The sequence below is a fragment of the Carassius auratus genome, chromosome 12 (genome assembly GCF_003368295.1).
Source record: "Carassius auratus strain Wakin chromosome 12, ASM336829v1, whole genome shotgun sequence".
In the NCBI taxonomy this organism is placed as follows: domain Eukaryota; kingdom Metazoa; phylum Chordata; class Actinopteri; order Cypriniformes; family Cyprinidae; genus Carassius; species Carassius auratus.
Genome location: NC_039254.1, coordinates 14416467 through 14432494, shown reverse-complemented (window position 1 = coordinate 14432494; position 16028 = coordinate 14416467). Strand labels below are relative to the sequence as shown.

The 16028-nt window shown below is 38.6% G+C and overlaps 2 protein-coding genes across 3 annotated transcripts; one reads left to right on the top strand and one right to left on the bottom strand.

The window, feature by feature from the left end:
• Window positions 1-467: 467 nt before the first annotated feature.
• LOC113111927 (2-aminoethanethiol dioxygenase-like) lies at window positions 468-1829 on the top strand. The gene has a single exon (XM_026277149.1). The coding sequence runs from the start codon at window positions 729-731 to the stop codon at window positions 1488-1490; it is 762 nt and encodes a 253-aa protein (XP_026132934.1). The 5' UTR covers window positions 468-728; the 3' UTR covers window positions 1491-1829.
• A 1569-nt stretch (window positions 1830-3398) lies between these two features.
• Window positions 3399-11537, bottom strand: LOC113111926 (early growth response protein 2b). Of its 2 annotated transcripts, none has more exons than XM_026277148.1 (2): window positions 11397-11537; window positions 3399-5149 (listed from the first exon to the last, which is right to left on the bottom strand). In XM_026277148.1, exon 2 carries the CDS (start codon window positions 5127-5129, stop codon window positions 4074-4076), a length of 1056 nt encoding a protein of 351 aa, XP_026132933.1. In that variant the 5' UTR covers window positions 5130-5149; window positions 11397-11537; the 3' UTR covers window positions 3399-4073. The 2 variants fall into 2 exon arrangements, with proteins under 2 accessions (XP_026132933.1, XP_026132932.1); XM_026277147.1 differs by lacking the exon at window positions 11397-11537 and adding an exon at window positions 5467-5803.
• Between the last annotated feature and the right edge of the window lie 4491 nt (window positions 11538-16028).

The window sequence follows — 16028 nt, the reverse complement described above, 5'->3', positions numbered from 1 at the left end:
TTTATTTCTTTATTTATTTTATACTTAATAATAAAAACTGATATGTGAAAAAGAAGACCAAAAACAACTTGCATATAGACTGTTTCAAGAAGAGTTTACACCAGGATCAAGCCTGTGTGGATAATAAATGACATGTGATGATGATGTTTGTAGGGTGGTGATGTGTTGTGGTCCAGGGTGGCTGTGGGGGAAGGGACAGAGTTGAATGGCCCAACGGGCCTCCCACCCCTCGTACTCACTAGAGAGTGACAAAAGTGTGGGAGTTGCTGGGTGTTGTAGTTATGTTGTTGAGCTAAATCGTGCATTTATTAAAACCGGCCCCAGGTTTGCGAAAACAAACATATTTCATTGAGTTTCAGTGTATATTGACAGAGCTTGCCTTAATCTGTTCGTGTATTTATCGGTGATCATAAGAATTTATTTCCCATCTATTAGGGCGGAAAAACTACAAGTTCCAAATGCTGTCTGCGCGTGCGCAGTAGGCGTGGACGTGTGTGTCCGATAGCCATGAATGGGGTGGTGGAGACGCGGGCTCGTGAATTTTACCCAGATGCTAAAATTAATGTTTGCACCTAAATGGAGTTACTTTTATCATAACTTTCAACACAAATACCCTCGACCGCTTTAGATTCTTCACGCGAGACAATCTCGTCCGGCATAAAAGCGCTTTTGTGCTCATCGCGTGGCTCGAAGCAAATCACGGCTCCGTTTGTTTTCTCCCATTAAACATGCCGAGGAACAACAAGACCTCGCTGATCCAGAAGATAGCGAGCCAGGCTTATGTGACCTTCCCAAACTGCTCTACATCTGCCATCGGGGATAATAAGACGTTTTTAGAGCGGCAGGCAGAGTTGGTCACCCTGCTGTCCGACATCAGGGCTGCGGATCTGAAGATTGCGCCACCGAAGAAAGTCTCCAGATCCTCTTCCCAGTCCTCAGCGGTCCCTCCAGTCACATACATGCACATCTGTGAGACTGATGTCTTCAGTATGGGAGTGTTTCTGTTGAAATCTGGGGCTTCCATCCCTCTGCATGACCATCCCGGGATGAATGGCATGCTGAAGGTCCTGTATGGCAAGGTCAATATAAGGTGTTATGACAAGTTGGATAAAGCTGTTGGTGGCCAGAGTGACACTGAGAGGCAGTTTGATCCACCGCTGTTGCCTTTCCAGGGAGATGATGTGAGGAGAGCCGTGCTCAGGTCCTCTGGACAGTTTTCTCATCAGAGTGGCCCTTGCATCTTGTCCCCTCTCAAAGACAACCTTCATGAGATTGATGCAGTGGACGGGCCAGCTGCTTTTCTTGATATACTGGCACCACCGTATGACCCTGACAACGGGAGAGATTGTCACTACTACAAACTTTTACAAACTGCTGGCAAAAAATCCGAGCAGAGCAGTGAAGACGAGACCTGGCTTTTAGAGATCCCCCAGCCGGAAGATTTCTGGTGTGGGGGCGAGCCATACCCCGGTCCTAAAGTTTCAGTGTAGAGAGATGAACACTGGAATGGCCTGTGATACGTCCTTATTCTGACTCAGATGTTTTTTTTTTTGGGGGGGGGGGGGACTTCAAATGTCTCTACATGATTTTTAAATGTGTATTCCAAACCTGTGTACATCAATCTGTGGCCTTGCTTGTGAATAATGAATGTATGCTTGAAAGGCATTTACTCTGTATAAGTGCACACTATATATCTATATTAAATACATGTGTTTAATTTATAAAAAAAAAGAAAAAAAGAGAGAAAAAAATACAAACACTAATTCTTATGCACTGTTTATATTTTTACCTTTAAAGTACAATTAAAATGTTCACGAATCATTTTTCAATTTGACTTTGTCTTGTATTTAAAAAAAATCATTTTATGTGCAAGGTAATTCTTTAATTATTCACTTAAGTTTTTATTTATTCATTCATTTTTTGCTTAAAGATCAGATCAGTTTAGTTTCAATTTTTTTATTAAACTAAAAATAAATATACATTTTGTTATAATGTATTCATCTTATATGAATGTGTAAGAATATAAGTTTATACAAACATACTAATGCAAGATATCAATAAGGTCTTTTAATTGGTTAATTTATAAGTGGTAAAACCCTGCTTTTGAGTATTTGCTATTGATTTTATATGATTTACTTTACTGATTTATCCTTCATAGCTGTTGTAATACACTGCATATGAGAAATACTGGAAACTAAAAATTCTTCTCATCTTTAAAGTTTCTTAGTTTTGTTATCACTGACAATAATGGTTCCGCTGATTCCTAATAGGCTGTGCTGCATATACTGGAGTGAAATCTGTTGAAAAGTCAGACTTTCACTGTGAATGTTTACAGACTCATTAATGTCTAATGTGGCGTCATGTTTCCCACACATTGGTAAATATATGTCTGTAACATTAATGTAGGAGGCAGCCTAAAAGTAATAAGATGATTTAATCAAATTAATTCTTATATTTATTTATTTTTATACACTCTGCAGGTTAGACTTTGTACTTTCCTATAGTCCTACAGATTTTTATTTATAGAACTGTATGAGCTGAACAGAAATTACTTGGGTCCTCTGTCAAGCTCAGTTTATGTTCAGTGCTGATTTTGTCTATAAAGTTTAATTGATTATATATATATATATATATATATATATATATATAGTTAGCATATATTTAGGTCTAAAATCAGTTTGAAAGAGCACATAAACAATAGATAATTCTAAGTTTACATACATCTCTCATATGCACTGTTTTTAGATTGCCATGTATATAATATTAGTAAAGTAGTACAATTATTAGTAATTTGATTCATTTGCTCTCATTTGTTCTTTTAATTATTCACTGTTGTTTATTTAGATTTTAAGCCTCATATCAAACTTCATTTTTAGTTCCAATTAAAAAATGTATGTGCTATATTTATGTATCGCTTGATGTAAATATGGGGTTGTCCCGCTCTGAAATGCTGGGCTTGGCATGAACCTTCAACCACACAAAACCACAAAGATTATAGTGTCAACAATTATTTGTCTTTTTTTGTCTCTGTTTTTTCTCAATTTTCACACCATAGACACTGTAAGGAGTGGTCATAACAGTGTCAAATCAGTGAATTTATGATCACAAAGTGAGTCATTTTTGTTCACCTGCACTTTTTAATAATTGTTCCCTTCACACTAACCCTTCTTTAATTATTCATGATATTCCCCCTCAAGCATTTTGCCCTATATTGGATATTACAGACTGTAATATTCACACCCTTTATGCATTTGTAAACAACAGTGTGTGGGTGCTGGCCCTTGAGAGCATGAGTCAGAGTTCAGTGATGCCCAAAAGGGAATGTCCCTACAAGTCTTCTTCACTTTTTCCTTTTACACCTTCCTTTTTATAATGAAAATCAGTTAAACAAGCAGAAGTTCACAATCCATGTGTGGTTTATTATTTTCATGTGGACAAAGTAGGACATTAGCCTATATATTGACCTGCATTAGTCACTTCAAAACAAATACATTTACATCAGTCAGAACAAACCACAGAACAAACGTCAAGTCGCTATGAGTTCAGCTATATACACACGATCCTTGTTTTAATCACGAATGCAACACTTTTTGACACGAAACGGTTTGTACAAAAATATATCTTCAAAAACTTTCATATTAAAGGATAATGTACATTTTATTTCAAGCCTCCGGGTGTATGTACAAGATGAACGGACGAAAGGCACGACTATGGGAGAAAATAGTGACACGTTTGAAAGTTTAGTCTGTTTAAATTAACTCTGTTAACAACTCCACTTTTCTCCTTTTACCTAAGACACGAGTCTCCCACGTGCTATTTAAGGTTATTTATTTTTTAATTAAATTAATAGGCCTAAAATATTCAAACAAAGTGCGTTTGGAGGCAAAAAGAAAACGAACATATCGCACCACCTTCAAAAGTGCGCACCATAATTGTGTCCATATACCATTTGGCACTGTGGTTTTATTTCTCTTTCATCAGCCCACCCGGTTTTCATATATCACGAATGGTGCATTATTATTGTCATCATATTGCCTACATAGTGTTGGATATTGTACGGTCCAGCTGAAAGTCTACTGGCTTGAACTGGACGAGCAGATGCCAGTGGCGACGCCGCGCTCCGAGCTGGACACTCCGGAGGACGACGAGGATGATTTCCTCTCCTTCTGTCGCAGGTGGATTTTGGTGTGTCTCTTTCTTTCGTCGCTTCGCGCGAACTTTCTCCCGCAAAAGTCGCAGGCGAACGGCTTCTCGCCGGTGTGCGTGCGGATATGGGTCGTCAGGTGGTCGCTGCGACTAAAGTTCCTCATGCATATCCGACACTGGAAGGGTTTGTGGCCGGTGTGGATGCGGATGTGTCTGGTGAGCTCGTCGGACCGGGAGAAGCGCCTGTCGCAGCCCTCCGCCGGGCAGGGGTAGGGCCGCTCGTGCACGGGGGTCTTGCTGGGTCTGTTGGGGTATTTCCTCGGGCGCAGGATGGGCCTGAGGGGTAAGTTCTGCGGGCTGTAGGCTGTGGGTAGCCGGGGCCCGTCAGACACCGGTCCCCCCAGTGTAAAGTTCCTGATAGTGTTCAGGGGGGTCAACGGAGGCGGGATTCTGAACGAGTCCATCGGACACGAGAACGGTTTGCGGTCGGGCATCGACTGCATGTCCCTCTGGCACGGCGGCTGGAAAAAGCCGGCGTAGTCAGGGATGATGGGAAACAGCCCGGAGTCCGTGCTTGGCTTTGGGGACGAGTACGACGGCGGTGGATAAGAGATCGGGCAGGTGGAGGTGGAGAGGAACGCAGATGGGTCTTGATACACCTCCCCGCATCCAGAGTAGGGCGGTGGGGGCGAGTAGATGTGCTCCATGTCCGCCTGGTTCTGCGCCATGGTGCAGCTGAGGGTGCTGGAGAAGTGGCTGGGGGAGACTGAGGAGGCAGGTGACGAGGATGCTGAGGATGGCTGGGTCATGCCCAGGATTCCCGCGCTCACGATGTTGATCACGCCCTCTGGGTTCCAGTTTCCTGGGTACTGGGAGTCGATGGAAAACTTTCCCATGTAGGTGAAAGTTTGGTTGCGAGGGCCAGCTGGTTGCGCGAAGCTGCTGGAATAGGTCAAGTCGAGGGAGCGCTTCTCCGTGCTCATATCCCCGCCAATCAAGCCATCTGCAAAAATACACACAAAACAAGGTTTAGGTACACATGAAAGAAGGCTGTCTTATGGATCATGCAACTATTGGATGCAGCGCGCGTAGCTTTTACGCAAGCTGTCCACTGTAAAACCATCAGTAGTTATAACATCAACACTAGGCGACTTCTTTTCTGAATTAGTCAAAGAACTTTGGTTTCACTTTAAATGCGTTTACTATTCTAGCAGGTTTGGGTTTTAGTAGCCACACTCATTCATTCCCACTGAAAAGCCTCAGCTGCGAGCGATGTATAAACACAGAGCACGTGCGGATGGAAGCGCGCGGCATTCTTACCTCCAGGGTTTATATGCTCGTAATGTCCTCCTAAATCACCGTTTGGAAATATAGCCACAGATGCTGGCAGTGATGTGCCAATCTCGTCCACTGAGTAGATGCTTTCGGAAAGAGGGTGCACGAAGCCACCAATGGTTACAGGGGCTTTCTCCAAAGTTTTAGCTGTCATCGTGAAGTCCTAAGAAGCACTCGTTACGATGTTCACAAAATGTTTTGTGTCAGTGCAAACGCTCGCTCAAAACGTTACATGTGGATAGCTGTCAGTGAGTTTAGCGTTCACTATGATGCCATCTGACGGCTCTGTGTTGTTGAATGACAGATCCTTGTGGAGCTGCTAGTGGTAGTATGTATTTATGGGTAGCCTATCGATGTGCCGTTACGTCACTGACCATTTAAGGACTGGATGGCAAAAGAAAAGTAGCGCTGCGCGATCTGATTGGTTACAGACCCTATGACGCGTCGACGTAACACTTCTCAATGGAGAATCCTCTCTGTACAGCCGCTCATGCATAAAAACCATTGTGCCGGGAGGAAAAAGAACAACGTTATATTGCTTGTTGTATGAAAATATGTTTAGACAACAATAACAAAGAATAAAGGCAAGTGTCTGTTAAAATATATTGAAGCCAAAATCTAACGTTTTGATACAACGAGTCATTCTCAATCAGGAATTCCGGTTCATTATCACGCCATAAATGGTTTTATCCGGTAAACAGCTACACCCCTTCGTCCATTTATGGAGCATATTCCGGAAACTGAGCATCGGAAACTCGCGAGTGTTGCCGAGCAAAGAGTCGCGCCTCAACCAGCATCAGAAAACCGCAATCAAATGAGACACAATCACGGAATTTCTACCTTTGCTTCAATGGCACATTCGGAAAGAGGGAAACGTTTTTAGTAACTGCATTCTATAATTAGAATGTTGCTGGAAAGCAGATTTATTTATTTATAATTCTAAAAATTTAAATAAACAAACAAAAAATAACATTTTATTTAATTGATTTTTGTTTCGTTTTCTTCCGACGGTTTGTTGTGTTAATAATGCATTAATGGTGCAGGAGATAAAAAAAAAAAAAATAAGATAAAACATCTCAGCAAAATTTGTTCAACGCTATTATTTTGTTTTTCATGTTATAGACCTAAACAGTTTAATGTACTATATTTAATTCGACTGTCCTCCTGCTCTAAAACGTGAGGGCAAGAAACTAAAACTTTCCAAATGTAAATGCCTGTATACGTAAATAGAAATGCTTTCCACTGTGAGGTCTAAAGATGCGACTAAATAAAAAAGATGATAGAAGTGAATTCCCCCCGTGGGTTTAGAAACTCATCTTACTAACACATACGGGGGAGGAGGGAGATTAGGTCTCAATTTGAGCCAGTGATTTTAGTCTATTATCTGAATTCATATTAAATAGGCTACATGTCCAAAATGTAGGCTACAGCCTTTATTTGAGTGATTGAGCTTCCTGTTTAATGCTATAGCCCATACCTTCGCTAATTGATCAATGGTCTGTAGTCTATCGTATTTATTTACCAGCCTTAGATCTACAATGACCTTTAGAAGACTATGACTAAGTCTATTTGGGTTATATGAGGTGGATTAACCAGACGGCCAAATAAAGCACACAATTATAATTCAAGTTTAAGTTTGCACGCCTTGCTTTTGCCTTGAAGAAATCCACATCACATTAAAGCAGAAATCACGTATTACACTTTTTTTTTTTCAAAGTTCAATAAGTCGTCGCCGCGCGCGCTCGATGAATTGAAGTCCTCGCGCGCTGTCCGTGACATTGCCTCAATCACACGCCAGTGGTTAATAGATGCTAGTCAAGTCACTACTCGACTTCTGTCTGAGTTATGACTGTTGGAATGATCGCTCGAGTCAATGTGTGTTTTCAGGGCACATATGTTAATCTCTGGAAAAAAAAACTCTTCCATTGAACTTCTGACATCCCACTCATCATGCAGACGGCCGGTATGACTGTGCGAATGGTCGCATATCAGCATTTTGACAGCATTCGCAGTAGACTACATACAAAACACTTCGGTGAAGCGCAAGCCTTAATTCTCCCAAATAAAAGGGCACACATCCGTTTAGATTTCCTCACGTGCTTAATCTGCGTTTTGTAAACATTTAAAAAATGAAATGCCTGATGGGATTACAAATTTATATGACTACGGAATTGTGCACTGCTGTTTTTGAGAGATTTGAAAATTAGACGTAAATTAGTGAAGGTGTTTTGTTGTGTAAATAATTTATTAAAATATTAAATAATAAAATAAAATTATATCAAGTATTTATTCATTTAAAATGTTGTTAAACTAATAAATATATAGAGTGTATATATATATACAAGTAGCAAGTAGCCTATATATATATATATATATATATATATATATATATATATATATATATATATATATATATATATATATATAGTGGTATATATAGCACTGGAAATTTGTCACATAGGCCTACTTTAACTATAAAGTTATGAAGTCCAAAGTATTTCATAATATTTCCTATATTTTCACACACTGCATTCTCTGCTATCAGTTTTGCAATCCCTGTTATAAGAAGAAAGCCTTTCATTTTGCTATTGCTTCACACCAGAGATGGTTTAACACAAGTGATAATTGTAATATTAAAAAAAAAAAATAAATCAACAGGGAAAAAATTTCTTTATGGTCAGAGGTTGTCCTCATTTTTGAAAATTAGCAATTCAAATAATTATTTCTTCAAGCTTGACAGCCGCTTGAAAGGGATTCTAAATCACTCTGCACACAGGAAACAGTACGCACCCCTAGTTTTGATAGTACAATGAAAATCCCCAAAGCTTCCTGCATGTTGTCCATCAATCACATATATTTGTATCGCCACCCATGCAGGCTTGGGTTATTTTTGAGAAGGTGTTGCTGTCATCATAAGCATTTCTTGGGAACAGTTTGTGATCTCAGAACACCACCAGAGTGTCATAATTACTGAATGAATTACAAATGGAGCCATCTGTTGCCACTGCATACACTTATCACTGACTCTACGGTGGATAGATATTATTACTGAGATGCTATAGCGTATAAACCAAAGCTTCAGAACACTAACGCTTCTATAATGGCATCAATGGTTCTGTAAAGTACTTGAAAAATTCATGGAACTTTTATAAATGCACAAAAGCTTCCTCGTAGGAGAAAATGGTTCTTTAGAATTTCAAAATCTCCATGAAACAAATGTTTCTTCAATGGCACAAAATAGAATAATGGCTTAAAACCTTTTTAGAACCTTGTGAAGGTTTTTTAAATCACTACTGTTGACCACTGAGAAATATGTAGAAAGCCAAAAGTTGTCCCCCAAGCCTGTCATGGGCCTAAACTGAGCGGACATTTTCAGGGCTATTAATCGGCTTTGTGGGTAATGATTTAATAAGGGCCCCATGCATCCGTAACCTGTCTGAGATCCCCTCTAGTCCACACGGTCCGCTCTGCATCTTTTATCGCCGCTGTCGCTCGAGCGGGCAATTAGTAAGAAGGTTGTGTCGTCATAATGACATCTCAGTAGATATTGACTGGAGTGCATCCCTGCAAATCACCCTAAACGCTCAATAGCGAGTCAGGGCCGGCAACACGCCACAGTTACATTATCACTCACAGACGTTTAGTGCCGAACAGCTTTACACGTTTGTCAGGCGCGCCAGTGCTTTTCTCGCCCCGTGAATAAAGACTAAAGCGAATAATGTGACAGACCGCAGCCAGACTGATTACAGGGACGTGTCAGTCGCTGTTAATGGGGGAAGCCCTTAAAATATTTCTCAGTTCGGAGCCTGAACATCCATAATGAGGAGGTAATGAACCTGCTCCTGTTTCTGCTGGCTGTTTTAATTGCAAAGGGCAGGAAACCTTGCAAGGAAAGAAGAATTTGCTTTGAGATCAAGCTCTTGAAGATCGGTGGTGGATATGCATTTATTTGGTTTTACCTTGTGACCTTATTGACCTTTCGTATTTACAGTCGCACCAATAAGACCATCAGCAACTGCTATAACATGAACTGGTTAATCGTGGCAGGTCAATAAAGAAGCCCAGCTCAACACAAAAGCACTCAAGTCTGCACAGAACAGCGGCGATCTTTACCGCTGACTGAATTCTTCACATTTTCAGGGATTCTTGCATCCTCCCCCACAAATGAAAGAAGGAAACTTCTTCAGATGCATGTGTCTTTTGTTGTACGCCTACAGATGCAAAAATGTTTGCACACTGTGCAGAAGTGGCCCGCTTTGGCAGAGCGTGCCGGGCCCGCCGAATGCCCATTGGCAGCTGGGATCTGGCTGTCCCTGCTGGGAATGATGGTCTCAATGTAATGGACACCCACACATGGCAGCTACTGAATTCAAGGGCTTTCTTTCTTGCATGTGTTCAGGGTCTCCCGGGGTCAAACGACTCCTGCACATTGAGGATACATAGAATGACATCCTTCTGCATCAGCCTTCGCTTTGTTTTTCTGGTCTGTTTCATTGTTCTCTATTACTCATCAAATTGTCCATGGGAACAGCACACACAACAAAAGGCTTCATGATATAACTGTACTCACAAATTGAGTAAATAGGCCAATTCACTATTTCTCTAGTATTACTGTTTACTTCTACTATCAATCTTAAAAACAAAGGTTCTAAAATAGTTTTGGTGGCAGCAATGCCATAGAAGAACCATTTTTGTTTCCCCAAAGAACCCTACAATGGATAATTCTTAAAATATATTTATTATTATTATTATTATTATTTTTATATATATTTTTTTAACAATTTAAAGAACCTTTTTCCAAAATATGGATATAACCTTTTGTGGAATGGAAAGATTCCATAAATGTTACAGGTTCTTCTTGTTCTATATCTTTTTTCTAAATATCATTTTATCAAAAAATGTCATTTTATTCCCAGTGCCCAAAGTTAACTCAAATAAGAAAGAAATAAAAAGGGTCAGGAGCATCGCTGTAATCGTGTGTATTTGAAAAGGGAAAAAGGGCAGTTTATGAATCCACTCCAGGAACGGAATGTCTCTCCAAACTGGTCAGGCATATGACAATACACCATAAAGCAAGCTGTCAAGTTACACCCACAAAATTCAGATGAGGTTTGTCGAAGAGGGGTGAATGGACACAAACCTGCTCTAGAGCCAGCTGAGATCTAAAGACTAGCCGTGGGATACTCCGCACAACATGAATTGTTCTTTTTACCGAGTAGGAGGCCGTTTTTCTTAGTGAATTTGTGTAGGTGTTACTTTTCTATAGATGCTTACCTTCAAAGGACTTTTTCGTTTGCGCTAATGGTATTAGCGAGCTAACAATTGTTGTCCTGCTTTTCTTTTTTTTCTTTTTAGGTAATAATAATCTGTTTAAATTTGAGGATTAATGACATGATATTCCACGGCCTTTGGAGAAAATCAATATCTTTGCATCGGCAATATATTTGGAAGATGTAAATGCTTTTTTTCCCTTATTTAGAAATCATCAGAAATACTCAAGCCAAAAAAATGACAATTTAAATTGTTTTCATTTGATAATATTTAAAACAGTTATTCCGACAATTATTTTCAACTATTTGTCTAATTACATGCATTTTATTCTAACTTGACATTTTTGAAGGCAACATAACATCAAGTCAATTTTGAAACACTCAGATGACATAATTGCTCACAGAAACAGTCGAGAGCAATAACACCTTTCCGGAAAAAAAAGTTTCGCCCTTTCGTATTTGATGTATTGTAATTTCCCATTATCCACATTATCTAAATTAAGGTCTCTGCTCACAGGGACAAGTACTGTACACCCACAGGTTCAACATCATGCGCATTACAGTACATTAAAGTGCACACACACACACACACACACATGCTCAAACACATAAGGAAACATTGGTGACGGTGAACGCTATACTCACATTATCAGTGCAGCATGGAGAGTGGCTCTTTGTGACTTCCCATCATATGAGTGGGCTCCTCCAAGAGCTTCACACCGCTCCAATAGCAATACAGCGCTCCACACACACTCACACACTCCTGGGATAGCTGGTGCTCCTCATCCAAACTGATCTGGTTTCAAACTGATAGTCTATATTCTACCATGTGGCTATATGAGGTGCTGTCTATCTCTCTCGCGCTGTTTCATGGGGGTGTAACAAAGTGGAAGACGGAAACTCAAGACAATGGTTGGACTTTATGTGTATCCTACATCTTTGACATTGAAATTGTCATGGTAATGTTAAGTCAGAGGTGCAAGAGCTGAAATGCTTTGACGGACAGAGTTGTGGGTTTTGGTGTCATTCAAGCATCTTGATTAGAGGGTGGACAACGCAGTCATGCATGCAGCACGCGTGTTCTAATGCAGTGAATCAGATCAATTTCTTCCTATTGTTTACTAGGCAAAGAGTGAATTACTATCTAAAATACTTTTGTTGTCCCTGAAAGATTTGAACACACCCCTGATAACTTTGATAACTATTTGAGTACATATTGAAAAAGTCATATTTAAGGATCCAATACGATCTCATGAGAAAACAAGATGGTGATTTTTAGTGAAATCAGCTGTGATGTGCTATGAAAATGTACACTATTTTTACAATAATCAAGCATGAAGGTCCACTTTGAGACAAATTGCTAGTAAATGTCACAAATAATGACAACAAAACAGCAACATATTAACTTAAACTTGAAATTATGAGTTAAAAAGACTGATATAGTTTTTTTTAATTGTAAAACATACTAATCTTTGTTTTATTTTCCAATTTTTCAATAATTTTCTTTCAAAATCTTTTTTTTTTTTTACAGTTCAACTGTCAATGGTGCCTAAGTAGAATGTACAGAAACGTATGAATGAGATTGTATGAATTAGACACCAATTTGGCGAATCGTATCTTGCCGTGATAAATTGGCACTTTTTTTTATTATTGAAATATCACAAAGCAAAAAACTTGTTCTGGGCTAGTGAGAAACTTCATCCATAAAATTCAACTTTAAGTAGCCATTGTTAACTGGAAAAGTGCAACATAAAGGTAAAATAAAAATAATTAAAAAACTTAGTTATGTCTTGTTATGCTGCAAAGTAATAATGATAGACAAACTGCTGTCTGTGTCTGACTCTGTGTCTCATATTGACACTGGTTCTGTTCTCAGAGCACTGTCCTACTGGGGCAGCAGGTCAAATCCCAACACAAGCTTCATTATTACTAATTACACCCGGTCCATCATTGACTTTTGCCTACCCTATTAGCAACATGAGCCATTAACACTAATGTTTTTTTAACACTGAAGACGCAAGACTTTTCCTGCTCTCTGGGCCTCACTGTAGCGTAATAGGTGAGTCTCTGTACTCTCAAAATCAGGCATTAAAGATATCCCTGGCATCCCATTAATTTCAAAAGTTTCTGATGAACTTCACAAGCTTTATGGTGAAAATGACTGTGAATGGCATGTTTGTAGAATACAAGAGGCTGTAGGTTTAATGTAACCTTAAGACAGTAAATTAATTCTTAATATTTAGTCAAACTAATCTCATTCTCTGTTCTGCTCTGTCTGGAATATTGTGAATATTTAATATTTGTGAATTACATTGAAGGGGGTCACCAGTGAATATGGCAGCCTGTCTCTCACACAAAAATATTGTATGATTTCAGAAGACTTGGAAAATCATGCACAAGTTGCATGGACTACTTTTTTGTCATTTTGGAACTTGACAGATATGAACTATCATGGTGTGAAAAATGTGAATATGAAGATTCTTCAGAATTTCCCCTGTGATGATCTTGGGAGGGCAAAAAAAATTGATTTAAAACAAAGTTAAATCGTGGCAGGAATTTAATTAGAAATTTCTGGTGAACTCTTGAAGCTTTAAGAACAGAAAGTATAACACTTTCAATCTGAATTAGACAGAATGAAAAGATTGTTAAGAAATATCAGATTTTGTACCTTGATATTGTCTTCTCGGACTAAAAAAAAGACATTTTGAACAACACTGCATAAAATATCACAAAAGCATTGCAACTAAAACAAAAGCATGCAAATGTGAGACGATGCAAATCCGCACCAGAGTTTAGGTGTGTGTGTGTGGAGCAGCGCAAACGTATACAGCACAGAAAATTAAGCAAATGGCATCATTATAAGCGTTCATCTTGGCTTGCGAAGGGTGCGGGAGATGATGGGGTGTCTGTGTCTACAGCGGTCTCAACAGACAGAGCTGCATGTCAGGCGCTGGTAACAAATGGTTCTGCTAAATCAATCTTTAATTTGATGCCAGCCTTTTGCTAATGGAGAGTCTTGTTAGAGTCTTAGCCTTTTGTCGGCTCAGTCAAAGTTTACCCATTATGCAGCAGATCCATCATTTTCTAGATGTGGTCAGTAATGAATTGTGTGCATCAGCATCATTAGAGGTTTATGAACCAAAAGCTTCCACCTATTAAATGGAGCTATTAAAGACGCTCTTAATGTTCACCCTGTTTAATGGTGAGAAATAGACTAAAGCAGTCACGGGAGAAAAATTAGTTGATTTTGATTCATTAGATGCGCGCTCATTTATGTGATCCTGAGTGATTGCTTTCTAATACACTGTTTCCCACCAAAACAACAAAAGTACGTAATGTCTTCATCAGTGAAATCATCTTATTTAAGAACTTGTTTGTGAGATTTTCGAAAATGGACTAACAGCTTTGCACAAGTGCAAAATAAAATAATGTTTGACACTGATAAATCCAAGGTCTTAAAAGGCATAATTTGTTTAGTCTGAATGTGTGTGATGTGTCTCTTCTCTGATACACCCATGCATGTGTTTGTGTCATTTCCTTAAGTTAATATTGTTCCTAAACCTGGTGTTTTTAGATTTAAATAAGACTTAATTTAACATTCATCCATTAGCTGTCATTGCATCCACTATCCTGTTCTAAAAATGTTGCAAAATATGTGTTATATGTGTTATTGTATTTATTTCTAAAGTGGCTACCTCGTTGATTTGTGTTGTTGTATACATTCTGTTTTGTTGTTGCTGTTATTTAACCTTCTAGAGCCCAGAATATCATAAAGACTAGAAGGTGGGCTCTTTTGATTTGTGCCAGTGAGGAACCGCCTAGTAACTTCCGAGGAATCACTCTTTAGTGACAGCTTAGCAACACCCTAGAAACCACTGAGAACATTTCTGGCTTCAGCAAATACTGGGAAAGTTGTCAGGCCACCTACAAAACATCTTGGCGGAGAGTTTTGCACGTGTAAGCACCAGTCACGTTGTCTAGAGAAAATGTAAAAATCCCAAATCCTTCACCTCCTCCTTATAGAAACACTTATTTAGACCGAATCTAGAAGTTATTTTTGTTTGACTTTGATAATGCTAATAATGTGGAAATTAGCAGTGATATGGCAAGAAATAGGGTACCTAAACCTTTAAGAACCTGTTAGAGTACATATAAAAAGAGCATCTCTCTCAGGAATAATATGATAATAATATGAACTGAAGATAATGTTTTTGGACACTTAATAGCCTGATATATGCAATTAAATCAAAATGTAATATATTAAAAATTGTATTTCAATGCAGTTAGTTGAACTTAAAAATGTCTTTTAATCCACTTAAATAGAACTTAAGTATATTGTAATGTAATTTAATATAGATTTGTATTGCTTTGGCAAGCATTTATGGTAACTACACTGCACTTTAATGTAATTCCTACTGGTGTAATATTGAATAAAAAACTAAAATTTATAGTCAAGTATTTTACATGTGCTTTAGTATGTTAGTCAACACATTAAAATAAATGGCCTTCTTTAAAGGACAAAAATATATATTAAAAGGGAATGGTAAAAGTAAAACGTTTAATTTAGCAAACTGCACTTTTTCCAGTATCCAGTACACTTAAAGTGATAGTTCTCCCAAAAAATTCTTATGTTCTCACCCTCCAAACCTGTATAAATTTCTTTCTTCTTGGGCACACAAAATAATTTTTTTTTAAGAATGTTAGTAGCCAAACAGTTGTTGGTCTTCACTGACTTGCCTGGTAGGGAAAAACTATGGAAGTCAATAGGGGCCAGAAACTGTTTGGTTACCGTCATTCTTCAAAATATCTTCTTTTGTATTAAACAGAAAGAAATTCATGCAAGTTTGGAACAACATGAGGGTGAGTAAATGATGGCAGATTATCCATGTTCTATTAAGTGGTCTTTAATTTAATTAATATTATGTCATCTGCAAGTAGTCTTTTAAAAATATACTTTTACGATTTGAAGTGCAATTAAGTGCACTTAGCAAGACAACATTTAGCTGCATTACTAAGCCATTTTTATTGTGGGGACCTAATTTCTAGTTTTACTATCACTTACTTTATTATTTTAGCACATATGACATACAACTCCCTTTTGTTGTCAAATTTGAGTCACTATTTGGAATTTTTGAGAACATTTTTGGACTTGAAACTTGGAACGATCTACCCTATGATCCAACACCATCCCAATGCAAGTCTCTCTTGGCGCTCTGGGAGCAAGGTAAAGGCAGAGCAGCAGCGCGGTTGTCCAGGGGAGAAGAAACAAAGGCCCAG

What these genes read in the sequence shown, in the direction of transcription:
- LOC113111927 (XM_026277149.1), top strand. Translation starts at nt 729, where the DNA reads ATGCCGAGGAACAACAAGACCTCGCTGATCCAGAAGATAGCGAGCCAG.
- LOC113111926 (XM_026277147.1), bottom strand. Translation starts at nt 5,635, where the DNA reads ATGACAGCTAAAACTTTGGAGAAAGCCCCTGTAACCATTGGTGGCTTC. An exon ending in CGAGCATATAAACCCTGGAG is followed by an intron (nt 5,150 to 5,466) that starts GTAAGAATGCCG and finishes GTATTTTTGCAG; the next exon opens with ATGGCTTGATTGGCGGGGAT.